This window comes from Aulonocara sp. 'chitande type north' Nkhata Bay, linkage group LG20, assembly GCF_057382095.1.
Source record: "Aulonocara sp. 'chitande type north' Nkhata Bay isolate Kocher_YH1m ecotype deep benthic linkage group LG20, A_spYH_male_GT1.1, whole genome shotgun sequence".
In the NCBI taxonomy this organism is placed as follows: domain Eukaryota; kingdom Metazoa; phylum Chordata; class Actinopteri; order Cichliformes; family Cichlidae; genus Aulonocara; species Aulonocara sp. 'chitande type north' Nkhata Bay.
In genome coordinates this window covers 31,202,222-31,222,443 of record NC_141363.1, presented here as the reverse complement: position 1 = coordinate 31,222,443, position 20,222 = coordinate 31,202,222, and the positions used below count along the sequence as shown (strand labels likewise).

At 40.7% G+C, this 20,222-nt stretch overlaps 1 protein-coding gene across 2 annotated transcripts; it reads left to right on the top strand.

Moving 5' to 3' along the window:
* The first annotated feature begins 244 nt into the window (after positions 1 to 244).
* On the top strand, positions 245 to 18,466 carry LOC147305942 (sodium- and chloride-dependent taurine transporter-like). 2 transcript variants are annotated; one of them, XM_086278151.1, is made up of 14 exons: positions 245 to 367; positions 5,201 to 5,430; positions 5,524 to 5,658; positions 7,725 to 7,959; positions 10,013 to 10,145; positions 10,829 to 10,963; positions 11,626 to 11,729; positions 11,859 to 11,983; positions 13,334 to 13,446; positions 14,494 to 14,631; positions 15,048 to 15,150; positions 15,981 to 16,081; positions 16,246 to 16,416; positions 16,714 to 18,466. In XM_086278151.1, exons 2-14 carry the CDS (start codon positions 5,202 to 5,204, stop codon positions 16,867 to 16,869), a joined length of 1,878 nt encoding a protein of 625 aa, XP_086134277.1. In that variant the 5' UTR covers positions 245 to 367; position 5,201; the 3' UTR covers positions 16,870 to 18,466. The 2 variants fall into 2 exon arrangements, with proteins under 2 accessions (XP_086134277.1, XP_086134276.1); XM_086278150.1 differs by lacking the exon at positions 245 to 367 and adding an exon at positions 3,363 to 3,511.
* The last annotated feature ends 1,756 nt before the right edge of the window (positions 18,467 to 20,222 follow it).

The following is a 20,222-nucleotide window of genomic DNA, read 5'->3' as shown; positions in this document are numbered from 1 at the left end:
ATTCTGGTTTATTTCCTATGGTGCTTTTCACTGTCACGTTAAATTAAATTTAGCCCTATAAATGTTCATCGTCTGCACTTTTGCAAATCCCTGATCAATGCCGCATGATGGTTTATAACGTTTGCCGGTCGTTATCGGTCTGTCAGTCAGAAGCTGTCAAGAGAATCAGGTAAAAGGGCGGATGCAGGGAGACTGCCACTTTAAGAGTTGCATGGAGAAGCTAGTGATTTTCCACTCAAACTGATATTAAACGCACACACGCTCATTGAATCAGCGATCTTGGGGGGAGAAAAAAAGTAGATTACATTGTATGACTCGTCGTTAAACACAGGCTACCAAACAAGGAACAACAGGCTGCTTAGTAAAAGTAAGAGGACGGGTAATCCTATATATTCTTAATATATCATTGAGTGCATGAGGTTAATAGACTATGTTTTAATAGGAGAAAATGTGTGATAGGAGAAACCCTAATTAATCCAAATGTAAGTTGTTGTTTGTTTAATATTTAGTGTTCTGATGCGGAAAGTAAGCTTGCTGATCCTTTTTATTCGCTCATAAAAAGCTGAAAACATTTCCTCTTTTTCTTTCACATGATGCTGTGCGCTTATCCGTTACAGAGAAGCAACACTGTTTCAGCCCTGCCATACAAACGACGTGACTAAATTAGGGCATGTTTTGGTCATATACTGAAAAAAAGGGAGGGAAAGGAGCGAAGTTCTGGTCTTTGAACCCTCTTTTGCCTGTTCATCGTGTCTGATAAGACAGCGTTTCCAGTTTCAGTTTGGTCGTATTTGCTGAGCTGCTGTGGTGCGTTCAGGGGCGGTGCGTTCACAGTGATATGTGATGAGGATGAGGAAAATGTGAAGGTGCACCTTCGCTTTCCTCAGCCACAAATCATTAGCTGAGTGAATGCTGAAGTAGGTGTGATGAACTAAGACGTTTACTAGCTTATATATTAGTGACACATACTTAACCTACTTCTTCTGTCTCCGCCTCAGCCAGTGTATGATTGATTGGCGTGTGTCCTTTAGTAACACCAGTCCGCCCTCTCAGCAGATGAAACCTCAGGGGTCGCTGTACCTCTTTTGGCATTGGTGCTGAAAATAAAGTCCCCGAATTGGCCCTTCGGAGGGTGTGAGGTGCTCACAAGGTTTCTTGAAGGCTGACTTAAAAAAGTGTTTTTGTTTGTGAACTTGTGACATGTGTAGTAGTTTCATATATTACTGTGAAACTCCTTGTAAACCTGAAAATAAATTGGGATTCTTCGCTAAATTAGGAGGCGATGCTGTTTGATTTTCTTTGATGGTTAGTGTTTTCCTGGATTACTGCAATTCTTCATTTCAAATACAACAACACAAAACACAAACATTTTAATATATTAGCTGGCTGCTGATACAACACAGAATCCCCTTCAAAATGAAAGGTCTTTAAACTGTACCCCATCCAACTTTGGCAAGGGGACCTTCAGTTACTGTGATCCTCCTTTCTAAACTGCCTTCTGATTAGATACCCATCACAACAGCTTCTGTTTCTTTACTTTTTTTTTTTTTTTTAATAAAAGGCTGCTGTGTGGTCAATCTAATGAACATCAAGTCCACTTGTGTCATATATGTGATATGTTTTACATTTTTATTCCTTTATTGCTGATGGTGCAGTGGTGTGGTTGTTAGAACTCCCGTTTCAAAAAGGTCTGGCTTTGAAGCTTCTCACCAGTTGGATCCTTTATGTGTAGCATTTGCATTTTGTCCCTGCACCTGCATAGCTTCCCTCCAGTTCCTCCATATTCCTTCCCACAGTCCAACAGCATGCATATTCGGTTGTTTATTTATGCAAAGAACATTGAATTAAAGCTTAATAACATGTACTATATAAGTGAATTTACATGTGTTGTTCAGACTGCACACAGACCTGATCATCTCAAAGTGAGCATCAGTTTTAAACCCGACACTTTAGCCAAATTGCAGAAGACAAGATGTGAAAGCCTGTAAGAAAAACAAAAACGCAATTCTTAAAGGGAAAAAAGAAGTAGTAGGTGAAAGAACAAAGTATATTCACGATTTGCATTACCCATCCAGTTTGACATTGTTATAGTTAAGTTCATAATTTGTTAGACAGAGACACCATTTTTAGAGTATGGCCTCAGAGGATTTTAAGACGAGCAGTCAATATGTGATTGAAATACAGGCTTGGATGTTTAATTTAGGAGTTAAAATGCATTAACATTTTAGGAATTACACCCATTTTTCATTGCTTAGTCCCATTTTCAGAGGCTAAAGCTAATTGGACAGTTGACTGACAAGCAGTTAAATTTCCAGGTGAGGCGTGTTTCCTTTTTATTTCAGATGAAGCAGACATATCTGAAGCTGATTCAGAGTGTTGAATTTACAAGTATTAACTTGAAGTATTAACCAGAATGATGGGAAGAGAAAAGTATGGAGATGGAGAGAAAGAGCTCATGATAAGAAGTATGCCACATCATCTGTCAAACATGGTGGAGGTAGTGTTATGACATGGGCGTGTATGGTTGTCATTAAAATCAGGTCAAAGTGATTATTGATGATGTAACTGCTGGTGGGAATGGCAGGATGCGTTATGAAGAATCCATGGCTAATTATTAGCCAAATTGTGTGACCTAACTTGGCATAACCCAAATAGTATATAGAGCATGACACTGAGGAACATACTGTATGGATAATGAATCCAAGAGGTGCCAAAGATGTATTTAACCAGCAGCTTGTCACCAGCCGGTTCATGTCCCTCATTTAACTGTGTAAATCCTCCAGTGGAGTTTAAACAGACTTTTCCATGCCAGCCATTGTGAGCCACTGAAGCAATGAACTGCATCCCAATAGACCATTAACAAGCAGAGGAGACACATTACCTTATTTGGCATTGTTATTAGTTGATACTGTACTTGTTTACATTTCCCAGATAAAACGCCACGTGTCATGAAAGGACAGAGGACATCTCGACATGGTCTTAAATTAAATTAGTTTTCACATGAAGATCTCTCTTAAAAGGAAGTGCGGTTGTGGAAGTGAAATTCATTTTTCAGTTCTGTTTAAGTGTCTAAAACAAACAAACAAACAAATAAACAAACAACCTCTCAATGCTTCATTCAGTTGGTCACTTTGTAGCAGATCATAAACCAGTCAAGGACTCTCAGTCGCTTCCTCTGAAATGTCCTCTGTGTCTACAACATGAATAAATAGTATGTGTATGCATTGCTTGTGTGACACACACTCACCCCCCACCACTTGGCAGTTTGTATGTTTGTGGGCAGAGACTTGTAAGTGGAAATTTACAGTCTCCCACGTTGGTACCTGAGTTGTCTGTCAGAGGAAAGCTGTGTCCAATCTCTACTTTGGGTTTAATTGTCTTTAGCCAAGGGGCGGGCTCTGCTGTCAGCTTCACTTCTTCTGACCCTGGCAGCATAAAGACATTCAGTACAGAGGAATGGTGACAGCTGAGAGAGAGGAACACTATACATAGTCGCAGCCATGAAGGAAATGTAAGTTTTTTGTATTGTTTTTCTGAGGGGAGATTTGATTTTACCGGGTACAGCTTGTGTGTGTGAAGTCACAGCTTTGTCAGATTAAATACAGTGTGAAAGAACTGCGAATAGGCTTTGTTGTTGTTGTTGTTGTTGTTGTTGTTTTTGTGATGCAAATTGACATGAAGAAGAAAGGCAGTAATTTTACATTCATCACTGAGGATTCTCAACAAGTCCACTATTTTCGTTCTTAAAGGCTTAGGGATTTTTTTGTGAGCTATATCTGGGGCCAGCCCATAGGACTGTTCGCTTAAATCTATAGCTTCCTAACACGAGGCAGGCAAGTGAAAGCTTACGCTGAGTGGACGAGAGTAAAAGGAGGGGAGTAAAAGGGATAAAGAGAGAGCGAGAGAGAAACAGGATGAGAAACAGAACTGATCCAGTTATGTAAGCAAGCCTGAGAATGGCAAGCAATTCAAGTGAACTTGTCATGCATAACAGGAAGAGAGAAAACTCAGAATAAGATGGCTCACAGTGTGCACCAATTTAGTGAGGAGACATGTGAGAGCTCTCAGAGAATCTTTTCCCCAATGTTGTTGTTGGTTAAAGTCCATTTCCTGAGAGATGAAAGTGTGATTGTAAATTCAATTGCCTCTTTTTTTTTAACTGTCTCTATAAAAAAGTTCTCTTGACTAGGTGTCAAGAGGAACTGAACTTAGATTAGTTAGTTTCTGCACATGCTTTTCATCACCTGATCTTTGTTAAAAGGAAGTATCTGATTTTTCTGTGCCAACTCATTCTCAGTAGCATCAGATTCAATCTCATATCTTATTAATTAATTATGGCTTTGTCATTATGGCTCCTTTGTTCTTTCTAAAACACCCGCTGGCCGGGAACTTAAATTATATTCAGCTTTGCCATGCGTTACACAGTTATTCCTACCCTATTAGGGTTGCTTTTTTCTTTTTGGCTCATGCAGCGCAATAGGATACCTCGACCCGTATTAACAAATCCTTTCTTTCGTGGAAAGATGGTTTACACTGTAAACACTCGAGTTAACTTAGGCTGTTGTAGCTTCTTGAGAGTAGCCAGCACTACGGGAAATGTACAAGGATATCGTCCTCTCTAAATTTGGATCCTGTTGAACTGAGTCGCTACTGATGTGGTAAAAAAAAAAAAACAGAGATCCTTCAGGTTAACTCGGGTTCATAAAGTCTTTCATTGCATTGTAAAAAAACACTCATCTGAATTACAACAGTGTAATTTAACTGTGGTTTACAGCATGTGTTTAAAACCAAATGATTTTCTTCATCTGTGGGTTATTGCGACAGAGTAAGAAGGACAGTGGGTTTCTTCACTGTGTGATTGCACCAGTGTATTCTGTTGCAATCTGTAGCGCTGATGTTTTGATGTCTCTTGGTAAAATTGTAGAATTTGCATTTTGACTCTTCTTGCCTAAAACGTATTCCATACTGGATCTGCTCTCTTGTCAAAGGCAAATCTGCTCACCAACCATTTCTATAGTCTGAATGACCTCCAGGCATGAGTTGCTCAGATTAGCAAGATTAGCAGCATTGTCGTGTATATTATGCGCTCGCAAAGCAACCTGAAACACAGTCAGGAGATAGCATTATCTCCCTAATGCGTCTCCCGCTCACCTCTCTCCTTTTGTTTGTATCACTGTGTCTTTTTTTTCTTTGCCTGCAGCATGGCACAAAAAGAGAAGCTTCAATGTCTGAAGGACTTTCACAAGGACACTCTGAAACCTTCACCAGGGAAGAGCCCAGGTACGAGACCTGAGGATGAGGCAGAAGGCAAAGCTCCTCAGAGGGAGAAGTGGGCCAGTAAGCTCGACTTTGTCCTGTCCGTGGCCGGAGGCTTTGTCGGATTAGGAAACGTCTGGCGCTTCCCTTACCTTTGTTATAAAAATGGTGGCGGTACGTAATAGATGCACAACAGATAGAATAAAAAAAAAGATCAAGATTAAGGTCACAAAATATCTGAACTCAATCGTGCTTGAATTCCCTCAGGTGCATTTCTTATCCCTTACTTCATCTTCCTTTTCGGGGGTGGTCTGCCGGTGTTTTTCCTGGAAGTCGCACTGGGCCAGTACACCTCTGAGGGAGGGATCACCTGCTGGGCTAAGCTCTGCCCCATCTTCACTGGTCAGTTCAAACACACAAACACAAACTTCTCACCCACAGAAAGAAGGATAAAACCTCTGCACAAATGTTCCCCACCTTGTTCGTTTAATATTTAACACTGAGTAAAAGCCTCATTTGTCTGAGCGAGGTTTCTGCCCTCATTTTCCTCCTGTGTCAGTCCAGTATTCATCTTTTGGACAGCGTGTTCTGCCGAGTTGTCCTCTTCTCTCTGCCAGTACAATTAGACCAGTCTTACCCCATTAGTCTGCTTTGTGTTGTGAAGGTTACATCACAAAGAATGCAGAAATGCAGAAGCTAAGAATTAAAATTCCTGAATATCGAGGTTTGGAGCTTCGGCTGGAGGATACCCATGTTTATATTTTAGGTTTATTTCCCCCTCTTTTTAAAAAAGAAAACATTAAAAACCCAGTTATAGCGCTACTACACATGCACAATGCTCAGTCCTCATGCAGACAAGATCACATGTCCCCAGCTTATTCTAACTCTTGAACATAATGCAAGCTTATATTATTCATACAGAAAGCAAAGAAAAAAAGAACAACACACACACTTACCTAAATTTTTCCTACAAGCAGGAGCACATGTGCCAGCCACCAAACAGCTGGAACTGCTGTGAACTTCCGCTTTGTGCGTGCTTCAGCACAACAACACGAATAGCTTATTTGTTTAGTATCTAGCACATAAATGGTTCTTTGCTGGGTGGGAGAGGACAGCAAGTTTTCTCTCATAGATGTCTGTTCTTAATAAGTGTCGCGTCTCTCCCCCAAAATGCGCCTGCTGAAATCGACTGATGAGTTCTTGGTTGCCATAGAAACAGACTGTGAGGGGGGAAAAGTTGCCTAGCAATGATCAGAGTCTCGTGCAAACCTGCTGCATGAGACTCTGATCATTTTGTTGCCATGGAGCTGCAGCGTGCCTGCTTGTTTTGTTTTGGATTATGAGATATAATCAAAACTGTGAGTACTGCGGGACAGCACTGCCTCAGTTGCTCTTTTGTCACCTGATTTCTTTACTTGAGCTCTTGCCGGACCGCTTATATGCATCCCTTTACATTTGAATGACAGCTGTAGACAAGCACTGACGCACCACACCCGTGGCAGCTGCTTTGACACTCTTACTCATGTTCACACGTGGGACATCACGCAAGAGGAAACTGCATGGCTCCCGGATCTCCAGCAGCTGTCAACGGTCCCTGTTATCCAAAGAATGCCGAAGCTGATGTCTGCCCACCTGCTGTTATAGAGAAAGTCCCCAGTTTGCTGTGGAATTGACCAATCACAGCTCTCTGTGCTGTTCAGCATACCTTAATGTGTTTTTATCGCACAGGGAATATGCGACTTTACTCATGTGGACCGCGTGCGTCGTCTATCAGTTTGCATTTGGAATGTAGGAAGGGGGAGGTGGGAGTGAAAGAGATGATAAGTTTAAAAATACTCCAAAGCAATGGAAGAGTACCGGGGTGTTTGTGTCCAGGTTCCCAGCAAAGTCATCTAAAAATAACTTAAAAACACTAAGGACATTATAACAGTAGATAGTCAAGTGAAGCCTGGGCTGTGTTCCTCTGTGTTCGAGTTCGAATAAAGTCTTCTTGTTCACCTTTGACCACACTCCGTGTCGCTGCTGTAACTTCACAATATTTTCATGTTCTTTTAAAGTGGCAATTATCGATATTTTGAAATAAACAGAGGCTCACATGACTAATTTCCCATCAGCTTGTTTTGATGAACACGCATGGAATTTTAACCCATCTCTGCAGTAAATTATGTGTGCCGTTTTGTATACTTTGCATTGTTTTAATTTCCTGTTTTGGTTCACTCTGACTGAGCTCTCACAATAGGCAGTAATAAAAACAAAAAACCGATAGGGTAGGTGAGCAGCTGAACAAAAAAGGAGAACTGAATCACGTGTTTTGTCAATGTTGTGTTCACAGCAATTTTTCTGCCCACAAGTGGTCACAAATCTGTTACTGCAGCTTTAAACGAAGCCGACACAAAGCCTGATTCGAATGTTAAAAGAAAGTTTTACCTTAAAATTCAAATCTGCCCGCCCTCTTATTGTGTCTCCAGGTATTGGCTATGCCTCTATCGTGATCGTGTCTCTACTAAACATCTACTACATTGTGATCTTGGCCTGGGGACTCTACTACCTGTTTCAGTGCTTTCAGCCCGAGCTCCCCTGGGCAAAATGCAAGCAGCCTTGGAACACAGAGCACTGTGTAGAGGACACAGTGCGCAAGAACAAGACCCTTTGGCTGGCAGCCAATGCTACCAACTTTACCTCCCCCGTCACCGAGTTCTGGGAGTGAGTGGCACACACACACACACACACACACACACACACACACACACACACACCCACATATCCACTCTTCAGCAGAGGTGGGACCAAGTCATTGTTTTGCAAGTCTCAAGTAAGTCTCAAGTCTTTATCCTCAAGTCTCAAGTCAAGTCTCAAGTAATGTCAGGCAAGTCAGAGTCGAGTCTCAAGTCACTGGTGTAAAAGTCCGAGTCAAGTCACAAGTCTGAAACTTTGAATTTCAAGTCCTTTCGAGTCTTTAAAAAAAAAAAACGAAAAAATAATGTTGCAGTTATGCTAAATGTAAATATTAGACCATGTAATTTTTTAATCTGTGTTTTTCTCAACACATGACAAAATAGTGAACTTAGAAAATATACACAAATTGTGAAATTGCACCTCTTTAAAATGCAGCTCAATTAAACCTAGCTCCAAGAATAATTTTCACCGACAGTTCTGAGATAAGCTGCATGTTATTCTTGGATGCGGTTGTAGGACCAGCTTTAAAATCGCATGACAAAAATATCATACATATTAAAAAAAACTGAATCACCAACGTAGCCTGGAAAACATTTGCTAGTTAGATGAAGTCAGCTATCTCATCTTAGCATATTTATATGCATATTTATAATCATACGGTTCTTGGAGTGAGTGCACACACTCATGAAGTTTAGTAACTTCCGGTCACTGCAACAAGCCCAGGTACAGTTTACCGACGGATGGGTACAGGACCTTGAAATGCACCGTGTAGAACGAAAGACCATCGTACGTATCATAAGTTTACCAGTCTCACAAATCGTCGTCATAAATACACATTCGTTAACCGTTTATTAATAGGACCTTTGAGCTCAAGGGTAATTAATTAGCAGTGGAAATCATTTCTGGTACCCATCACAGAAATGTAGCAGTGACAATAATACTGTATGCTGTAATCGTACTGGGCAATTAGTGATACAAAAAACCTGTTTTATCCTGTGAATAAAAGTATATGTTTTTGTCAGTGTACCATAATAACAGAAGCGAAACGCAATATTGTGTCAGGACAATTCACTATTTATGCACAATAAACAAAGGAGCATAGCGCGACAATTTCTGTTCAGCGCCAGACTTGCTTGTAACCTATATCACCAATTATGTTATGAAAATGACGTATTAACTACTAAAAAATACTGACCTTCGTGTAAATGCTTGGAGCAGACTAACCTGTGAGCTGGAGTGTTCTGGGACGTTATATTTGATCTTTGAATGGCTGCAATCCAGACCATCCGTCGCGTCTTTGTTACTTTGGAAACATGGCTCGAACAATTTCTCTTCAACGACGTAATCCGATAACAACCGATCTCTTTACCCGTCGGCTTCCCGTGGCTGTCATGCGACCGGCTATTGCAGTTAATAATACAACAGCTTCTTGACATTTTTGTGTTTCTTTTTATCGCTGTGTGACTGATTTCAATTGAAAGCCTGCGTGCGCTAGTACCGCTTGCCACGAGTTCCCAGAATCCTTTGCGGTTCTACCCGTGAATGACGTCACATTTTCAATCTCTATATAATATGCATGTTAAATTTTATATTTGGGGTAAAATATCAAGTCTTTTCAAGTAAACCGGTTCAAGTCCAATTCAAGTCCCAAGTCATTGGTGTAAAAGTCCAAGTCAAGTCACAAGTCTTAGAACATTTTTTCAAGTCAAGTCTAAAGTCATAAAATTAATGACTCGAGTCTGACTCGAGTCCAAGTCATGTGACTCGAGTCCACACCTCTGCTCTTCAGTATACCAAAGTAACAGTGCTTCTTTATCTTGCTTGTGTAAATGTGTTTGAACAGCAACATTCTTGCAAGGGGAGTGTTTACTTTTAGAAAGCACTAGTTCTCCACTAGTTTAATATAAACTTGGTTTGCACTGCATTATGCTAGTTCATCCTCAAAGTTAGACCGTAACTGTGAAATTAAATTGAAGAAAAGTTTGGTTTTTTTTTCATGCACATTTGCTTTGTAATGTGTTTGGATCTAATCGCAATTTGTGAATTGTTAGTTAGGCACTTACATATGTTTTCTCTGCAGACGCAACGTCCTAAGCATCTCCACTGGAATTGAAGACATAGGGCCCCTGAAGTGGGACTTAGCACTGTGTCTCCTGGCAGTGTGGGTCATCTGCTTTTTCTGCATCTGGAAGGGAGTCAAGTCCACAGGGAAAGTGAGTGTGACTCATCAACACACCCTGTACTTTTTGGGTTGCTTGGATGCAGTTTTTTAGTTTTTCCCTAACAAGTCAGTGACAAAACACTGCTGCTCAGAGAAAGCCCACATGCTTGGAAACAAGGTTAATAAAGATGATTAAGAGACACAGACCTCCACGTTGTCCTGGAAGTCAGTCCTTGGCTAGACACACTGTCTGCTGTAAACACTTGACTGGCGCTCCTTAGTCCTGTCTTTGTTTCTGTTAGCAGACCCGAAAATGGGTTAGAGGCAAAAGGCTTTGAAAGTCTTTGAAAATGGATAACTCTATTAGGAACTGGAGGTGTGCGTATTTCCCTATTTTTGTGACAAATTTGTCTTAAAATGATTTAACCTTTAATCAGCTAACAATTCAGGATTTATTGTATGCAGATTGCACGAATGCCACGTTATACTGTGTCATGCATGACTTTTCTTATAGAAGAAGTGTATCTAGGCCCTCCACTCAGCTATTCGTTGGGGGAAATTGTTATCACCCAATAAGAACAATGTTTCCTTTGAGCTGGAGCTGGACAAATATGAGTGGAAATGAAACTTAAAAAATGAAGAAGCGTTTATCGCACTATATCTCAACAGTGATGAGTCATAACCATGTAAATGTTGTTCATTGTTTTTAGCTAATAAATCCTTTGTCCGGTCTAGGTGGTGTATATAACAGCAACTTTCCCATTTGTCATGCTGATTGTACTGCTGGTGCGTGGGGTGACGCTTCCTGGAGCCAGAGAAGGGATCAAATTTTACCTTTACCCTAACGTAACCCGCCTACAAGATCCAGAGGTAAGAATGAAAACCTTTTTTATTTGATCTGTTAAAGCTTCCTACAATAGTCTCTGGGCCATATAAAATTATATAAAGGAAGCCGTTCACACATAAAGATCCCAAACAGCACCTGCATAGCTCACAAATCAAGAGAATATAACTTTAGTCCATTAAACCAAAAGATTAAACAAGGCAGCAATGAAGCAGTTTAATAGGATACAGTTGCAATAGCAAGTGAATATGCTTACATTACAGGCATGACTCTGACCATATATTTTTAAAAAGACGAAGTGATCTCTGGATTTTGCTGGTGGATTTTATTACCTTTGGAAAGAGTCAGAGGCCGTCTGTTTCCTTTTGTTCCCAGACTTTTTGCTAAACTAAGATATTCCACTGCTGCTGTTTATGGCTTTACTGCACCTTCACATCATGCACATGCTCCTTCTCCAAGTCAAACAACATGGTCACGATTTTTAGCTTTCGAGCAATTTTCAGTTCATTGTTTGAATTTTACTGGTCACAGCTTTCTGTGTTTTGGATATAATAGAACAAGATGATAGGATGATGATGATGGAGTACTTAACCTTATTTTTACTACCCCTAAGCATGTATCAGTGATTGTAGAGTTAAGGCAATCTTTTGAAATCTTGAAAAATCAGCAATCACATCCTACTTCTCAGGTGTGGATTGATGCAGGAACCCAGATTTTCTTCTCCTATGCCATTTGCCTGGGCGCCATGACGTCACTGGGGAGCTACAACAAGTACAAATACAACTGCTACAGGTGAGCTGTGTTTCCACTAGGGCGAGTGGGAGTCTAGTAGTGACAGCAACTCGGTTGCGTGAAAAGAAAATGGGAACTTCGGTTCCACCTGTGTTCATTAACAACCTCCATGACATATGTGTGACATAGGGACTGTTTGCTGCTGGGAGGCCTCAACAGCGGTACCAGTTTTGTGTCTGGCTTCGCAATATTTTCCGTCCTGGGCTTCATGGCACAAGAACAAGGGGTGGACATTGCCGATGTGGCAGAGTCAGGTACGAGGGTCCAAGGTGATGGCAGCAGTGATGGTGGGTGCTGCTGCCCGGAAAAAAAAGAAAAGAAAAGAAAAAAAAAAGACAATTGGAAAAATTGAAAATTGAATTCAATTTAAAAGAAGTAGCTTATGTAAGTCTCGAAATCTAGCAACGTAGAGGTATCGGCAACTGCGCACTCCTTGAACAAAAGCCTCAAAGAAACAGGTTTATTTCTACAAAGTGTGATCCACGTTTTCTAAGGACAGATTTCATGGCATTGGTGAGATGCTGTGTGTTTTAGCTACACAATGAACTGCGGCGTTAAAGAGCTCCTGCACTGTGCCGTCATCATTACTACAGCTGTTCAGTGGCACCAGTCTGTCCCACAGTCATCCTCCTCATGCCATTCAGTAACTTTATCTTTTGGACCATTGCTAAGAAGACTGGCCCTTTACTGTATGTATGTAACTGTATGTTGTAAGCCCAGTTCTGCTAACAAGCTGTGGATCTCCTGAGATGGACGCCACTGGTTCTGGATCTGTCTTCCTCTATTTCTTATGTTGACTTTGAAGGGGAGGTGTCTTCTTTAAGCATGCTTTCTCTGCTCAGTTTAAGTTAGAAGTTTTGCTATCTGGAATATAATAAAGTAATCAAATGAACACTAATTCTATGCTGCTTCCATCATATATGGAAACCAAAATATATCTATATATCTATATGTATATGTTTTTTCAAATATTTTGACCTACATTTTTCTCAGCTGTTCAATTGATGGAGTCTCTTTCTGATGCTCTTATAATATCTCACTGAACTGGTTCATTGCTTTGCTAAAATCCATGTCTGCTTTGTTTAAATTAAGTTTATTATCACTGCACACCTTGATGCAGTGATAATAAACCAGCATGTCACAGATACTGAGTGCTTATCGAAATGCATCCTGATAAACTCATGTTCAGAATGAATGAGCTGTAAATATTCTGTCAGGCAGCTGTGATTTGTACAGTAAGAAAGGCAATATACACTGAGTAACAGTCGGCAGTTATGTAATATGTTACGTGTGAAGTATGTATACTTACATTGTATACATAAGTATGTATTTTTGTTGATTTTTGTTGCTTGTGCTACAGAGGATAAATTAGATTAAAAACCAATCTAAAGATGGTTTTAATATATGGCCAGCAAAAAAAAAGGAACCATTTCACACAGTTAGAGCTATTCCATGTCTTGTTGGCCATAACGCAGTATTTCCTTTGCTCTTTGCTACTTTATTTTACCATTCCCTCACACTGTATCGGCCAAGCCAAAATTAGATAGAAATGTTAATTCTGTCCTCTCTCCCTTCTCCCCATCCCCTCTCTGTTCTCCTTCCAGGTCCCGGCTTGGCCTTCATTGCCTACCCTAAAGCTGTATCCATGATGCCACTGCCAACCCTGTGGGCCATTCTCTTCTTCATCATGCTGCTGCTTCTGGGCCTTGACAGCCAGGTCAGTGTTTTTGCTGTAGTGTAAAGCTATCCTCAGAACAGTTGTTTGGTCTTGTGCCCGTTAATTTGAGACGGACACCTCCAAGAGTCTGTGAGATCATTGACCGAATACGTAAAACACATTTAGTGTCTCTCCTTTCTGTTTCTAACCTCTCTAAGTTATCAGATGACTGACAGACAAGAAACCGGTTTAAACAAAGGCATTTTACTACCACATTTGATTCCTTAAGGATCACAGTTCCTTTGTGGAAGTTGGTGGATGTCCAAACATTTAGTTAATAAAAGTAAGGATAATAGTTTGTACGCAAGCAGCCTAGCTTTCATACGAGGCAGAGCTCTGATTAAGACAAGATAATCTAAGTAGACAAAACACAAGTGTACTCCCAAGGGATTCTCCAGCTATATCACATTTCCTGCCTTCAAGTGTAATTCTACTCTTGTGCTAACTGAGTCCTGCACATGGCAAGCTCCTCATCTCAGTCAGCTGCAAGATCAGGCCAGCACTCTAAATTTGAGTACATGTAAAAGCTCATGCAAGTGCTGCTATTTCCATGAGAGAACTAATGCCAGTGTGTGTGGGTGCATTTATTTGGCCGTAAATTATATGCACATTTGTACTCCTGAATGCTATATATTGTTAACCTCGCTCACACATACATGCCACAGTTGTGTAAGGGTTTTTTTCTTTGTTATTGTGCAACAAAGGAGCGTGTTCTCTGTGAGGAAATTTATAGTTTTCTTGAAACATATTGTTGCTTATGAGGCAATGAGGAGACACAGGGGAGTGAGAGTGTTACACAGACAAGCAGACAGAGACAGTGATTCACTGTTTTGTTGCTCTTGTGTCTTGGTAGCAACAAGCCAGTGTTGCAGAGAGGAGCCTTGTTTAAATTCTCATTACTGCCCAACAAAGACGGCCCTCATTCTCTAATCACTCGTTTGTGGAGGCAAAACAAGAGCTTCGCACACGCAGAAAGATATGCACATTTTTAAATGTTTTTTTCTTTTTTAAATTCTCTGAGAACTTTTTTTGCTTTTGTCCCCACAGTTTGTTGAAGTGGAAGGTCAGATCACCTCTATTGTGGATCTGTATCCAGCCGTCCTAAGGAAAGGTTATCGGCGAGAGATCTTCATAGCTGTGATGTGTTTCATGAGCTATCTCCTGGGACTCGCCATGGTGACAAAAGTAAGTCCATCAGCAGTCACTAGCGCACATACTTCTGATGGCTGTCCTGTTAAGATAAGGAAAAGGAACAGATGAACAACAGCGATAACCCCGCACATTTTCTACATGCCTCTCTGCTGCTGTATTGTCATAGCCAAATATGGCTTCCTAGCACACTACCACACACACATCCAGTATGTCAGAATGGAACAATTTGGAATGCTGTTTTCCATTCAGCATTTAACCGTGCTTCAATGACGTCTTAGCACCTGTTGAACTCTACGGGTAGGGTGCCAGGATTCTTGTGTCCTGCTTTCAGCACCCTCGCCCACCCTTATTTAATACCCCCTTCTATCTCTGTGGGGTCCGTTTTTTCACCACACACACACATGTACACACAGATAATTAATGCAGCTTTCCGTCTCCTCTTTTTCCAGGGTGGCATGTATGTGTTCCAGCTCTTTGACTACTATGCAGCCAGTGGTGTGTGCCTTTTGTGGGTTGCGTTCTTTGAATGCATTGCTGTAGCCTGGGTTTATGGTAAGTGGAAGTGACTCTAGATGTGATAGGTTTCTGTTGTGTCCATCAAAAAGTTTCGTAAAAGAGGTCTTAATGATCTCTGGGGTGTAAAACAAAGGTGGCCTTGTGAGGTTTTCAGACGTCAGGAGTAAATAACTTTAACTGTGGGCTTGCTTTGAGGTTGAGGGGAGGTGAGGATGGAGTTAGTCCCCTGCTAGATTGTCATTGGCCACTGAGAGTTGCCTCCCACCAGATTGTACCCTACCAATATTAACAAAGCGACATTTAGCCAGAAGAGAAAAACCTTAAATGGAATGGAAGTAAAGCTGCACCTTCCCTGCTAATGCCCATGTGCTTTAATGGCACCCCTTTTATTGGTGGAGGCTCTGTGGTCCAGAAAAGTAGTTCCCGGACAACATTTAATTTGTGAAGCTGGGGGCTTTTGTGCTGAACTGATGCTGTTATAGTAGTTATTTGTCTATTCATCAGCAAAAAAGAGGAAAAGAGTAAAAACAGAATAAACAGAATTAATATTCACATCAACAGCTAATGTCTTGCACAAACCAGTGGACTACAGCACAGTTGCACTAAACACACAGCAATCTATAGCCAGCCAGTAAAGACCATTAATGGTCTTTTAAGATGTAAAAGACAGAGCTAAGATTATTGATACTAGATAGCCATGACCCAGTGAAACTCCAATGCAGTCCAAGGTCATTCTATCATTGGAAACAACAACACGTGTAGATTATAGAGTCGCTGGTATCTAATGTGCACTATTCACCATTTTAGCAAACTTTGCAGAAACAAATAGACTCGGCTTATTGTTTATTCTGTTTTGTGTTGAACAGGAGTCGATAACTTCTATGATGCAGTTGAAGATATGATTGGCTACAGACCAAACCCGTGGATGAAATGGAGCTGGTCCATAATCACTCCTGTCCTCTGCATGGTGAGAGATCAGTGGCACTTCACTGTGTTGGAGGAACTGGCGTGACAAATGTTGATTGCTGAAGGTCACATGTAAGGGGCGCAGCTTGTGCTAAATGCAGTGTGCGTGTGTGTGTGTGTGTGTGTGTGTGTGTGTGTGTGTGTGTGTGTGTTTGCTCCCTGTAGGGCTGTTTTGTCTTCTCACTGGTGAAGTACAAGCCATTGACCTATAACAAGGTGTATGAGTACCCTGACTGGGCCATCGGTCTGGGCTGGATTTTGGCTCTGTCCTCCATGATCTGCATCCCAATGGTGATGGTCATCAAGATCTTGCAGTCTGAGGGACCTCTGATTGAGGTGAGCTTTTAACGGGAGCTTTCCTGCAGAGATTTAAATGAGGGAAATCAATCCAAAGTCAAGAGGAAACAGACTTCCCGGCTCTTTGCAAAAGCAGAAAAGTCCAGTCAGCAATTTGCATGTATTTTTGGTTCATTTGTTTCAGCATTTTACTTAAAAAGAAAGTACACAATAATTAATAATCACATAAACTGCCCTTAATCAACCGCCCTTGTTTATTTTCTTGATAACTGTCATTTCAAGCCCTAAACCACCCCAGTTTCTGACGATCATAATGTCTCATCTTCTTCCCTTTAGAGGATCAAAGCAGTGGCAGCCCCAGCGAAGTCAGGCGTGAGCTCCCGCCCGAAAGAATACAACTTGAAGGGCAGTGAGCTGACACAGCCCCTGGACCCAAATGGGAACAATGGCTTAATCAAGCCCACCCACACCATTGTAGAAACAATGATGTGAGCGCTCTCTGTGAGAGGAATACGATTGATGTGCTTTCTGTGGTATCATATTTGCTAACTTTAGTAGGTTTACGTTGTCCGGTATATTCACGTTAGAGATAGTCTGGTTTGATTTCTATGAAGAGGGTTTTATTATTGTATTTTATTTTTCTTGTGATTTTTTTTTTCATTTTTTACAATATTGATATTGTTGTTGTTACAGTTGTTGTTGCTGTAGTTGGCACTGATCTCAGTTTGGGCAGTATTTCGAGATAAAACATTTTAAATGTTTACTACCTTTCTGTTGATTCCGGAAAGATGAGGAATTTGCTTTTTTTTTTGCCAGTGCTATAGAAGAAAAGAGTAAATTCTCACTTTTCATGTTGTTAAATAAACTAAATGAGTAATTAACTGCAAAAAAAGGTGGAAGGTGTCACGTGATTGTGACGGTCTTGTTGTACTGACTTCTAATTTTTATGTCATTTTATGCCACAATGAAATGAATGTACCTCCGCTTGCGGCGGAAGCCAGTCACCTACATCTCTCAGAGAACATATCCATGACATTTTAAGCAGCAATATGCAGTGTATAGAGTAATCTCTTGCTTGACAACTTTTAAGTTACAAGTTGGTCTTGGCCAAATACTGTGAGAAATGCCTTTTTAAGACGATCCATCCTGAAAGCAGTTGAGATAAAATAAGAGAAAACGACAGGTAGGAAATTAAAAAAAAAGGGGGGGAAACAAGGGAAGTGGCATTTTTAGAGTATTTGTACACTGCCTGTGTGACTACTATAGTCAGTACCAGTGCATTTATTGAAACCTCTCTTTGCACTTTATATGTTGTTTCACCTTTATTGTAGTGTGTTTTTATTGTTGCAGAGTATCGCAGCTACATTTGCAACATGTTTCAGGAGAAATATTTTTAGCTTCTAACTTTTTGAAATTGTAAACTTTGATATGAGGTATGTAGTTGTCTCTTGACAGATGACAGAATAGAAAGTAGAAACTTGCCATCAGATATTCAGATTTCTCATTGTTAGTGGGATCTGTGGGAACATCTCTCAGAAGCGTTAGTTTTTACTAAACCGCCTGACAGCTCTCTCCGTTGTGCTTTCAGTAGCAGGTGCGCTCTGCAGAACGACCACTGGAGTCTGGCTTTTAATTCAATTGTATTTGAGAGACTATTTGTAGAATTTTAATTGTTTGTAAATCACATATGCCTTTTTGTATCAATTTTATACTGCACATCATCTGAACACCATCACTGATTCATTATTTTAATCAAAGCTCACCAATGTGTTTCGCTACATGTCAGTTATCGTGAGCCCGGATTTGCACATTCAGGGTGCAATATTCAGTGAAGCGGTGGCGTAGTCTAATCATACGTAATGCATAACAAAGAAACAACTTGCAATAGTTCAGTACAACTTCTTGAGGATTGTTTTCCTGAAGCATGTGTAGGAGCCGCCACACCACCGTACCCTGCTGCTTTCTCCTTTTAAAAAATTGCAATGTGGAAATTTAAATGTACCAAAGTATTTTTGTCTCACAGTTTTTCCCTTTGAGATGCACATTGCATCATTTCTATATAGATTAAATAAACATATTTTTCTTTGGATTTGTGTGTATTTGATATTTCTGAAGCTATGAGAGTTTCTTTGTGTTTATGCCTACTTACTTCTATCATTAGATCTCACAGTTTATGCTTTATATACACTTTATTAGGTGTTCGCCCAACCATTCATTTTCTTCCACTTATCCAATCCAGGAGTGACACTGAGCTACGTATCATTTGTAGCTCTTAACTTTCAGAACGGGGACAATTTGGGTTGTTGCACCAATGTTTTTGACCTGTGTGCAGAAAATAAGCTCATGGGACTGCCTCCCACTTTAACCATTTTCTGTTCCGAGGTTTGCTCCTTGCCCAAATCATAATGCATAGTGATTCCATTCCTAAAATAGCCATCTATATTTATTTAGACGCCCTCTGGTGAAGGCCACCAATGTCACCCTGACTCCCCTCTCCCTGCGATGGCTCATTGACCTCTGTTCTAAAGTTTTTTCAGGATGTCTGTCCCTCCATTAATCTACTGTTCACTGGTAGTAGCAGGTGGGAACAGCTCTGACATCGCACACACAAATGCAGGGCTGACTTATTTGGGCAGGTCTCTGGTGTGTCATCATTCAAACCCTTGGAGCACTGATTCTCTAAAGAAGTGTCTGAGTGCAGGAGGAAGCAGGGGTGTAAAAGGATTCCAGGGAACTGGGAGAGCCCTTTGTGAAATCAGGTTTGCAGATCGATTTAAGTCAAGAGTGAAGTGCAAGGCTCATTTTTCACATTGAATTTAATCACCTTAAGCAATAGGATGTTTACTCGCTTAGAAAAAGGCATAGCATGAGGGCGCCAGTATAAATCACTGAGTTGAAGAGGCAACCCATATGCCAAAAGACTACTGTAGGGGCCCAGGCCCAGGCCCAGGCCTCCCTGTATATTGATTTCATCTTCTTCTTTTCTTTCCCTCTTTTTCTGTTCACTCTTCTTTTAAATTTCAACAGAACAGTAAAAACAAATCTTTTTTATTTGCTGCATATTTTTTTTTAGCACTTAATCTTAGTAACATATTTATATGAACTGTAAAAAATATCCTTAATAAAAGTATTAATTTTGCTCACTTAATTGCAAAAAGTCAAAAAGATTCTTACTCCAGCGGTTGCTGAGTATTTGCACGTTTATTGGCTCATAGTCAAATTCTCCATAAATGGAAATGACTAGAATTCATTTTACATTTTCAGGTTTGGCCCAGTGCTTAACACTATTGCCTCACAGCAAGGGGGGTCCTGGGTTTGAACCCGGCTAGCAGTGTGAAGCCTGCACGGTTCCCTTCGTGTTCCACGGCTTCCTCCCACAGTCCTAAGATATGCTTGTTAGATTAATTGGCAATTCAACAATTGGTGTAGCCGTGACCGTCACAGGATAGCCCTGCAATGGGCTGGCGAACTGTCCAGGGTGTATCCTGGACATTTGCCTTGGGAAATGGGATAGACTCCAGTCCTACTGTGACCTTGATTGGATAAGCAGGAGAAAATAGATGAATGTGCAACCGACATGTGATACTTGTCAATCACAGGTGGTTTGTATACTCCAGATAATCCTCTCTTCTTAAACAGAGTACGTTTGAGATTTAAAAAAGAAAAAAAAAAAAAAAAAGTGATATAATCAAACATTGGATTTCTATAGGACTTCTCTTGAGGTCTCTGATTTGACGTCTTTCGTATTGCTCAAGAATTGTCCACCATCTTGGAAGTGATGCAACCACTGGATGCTCGGGAAACGTGTATTCCCTGACTGGCTGGTAGTGGTTCCTGGAAGTTGG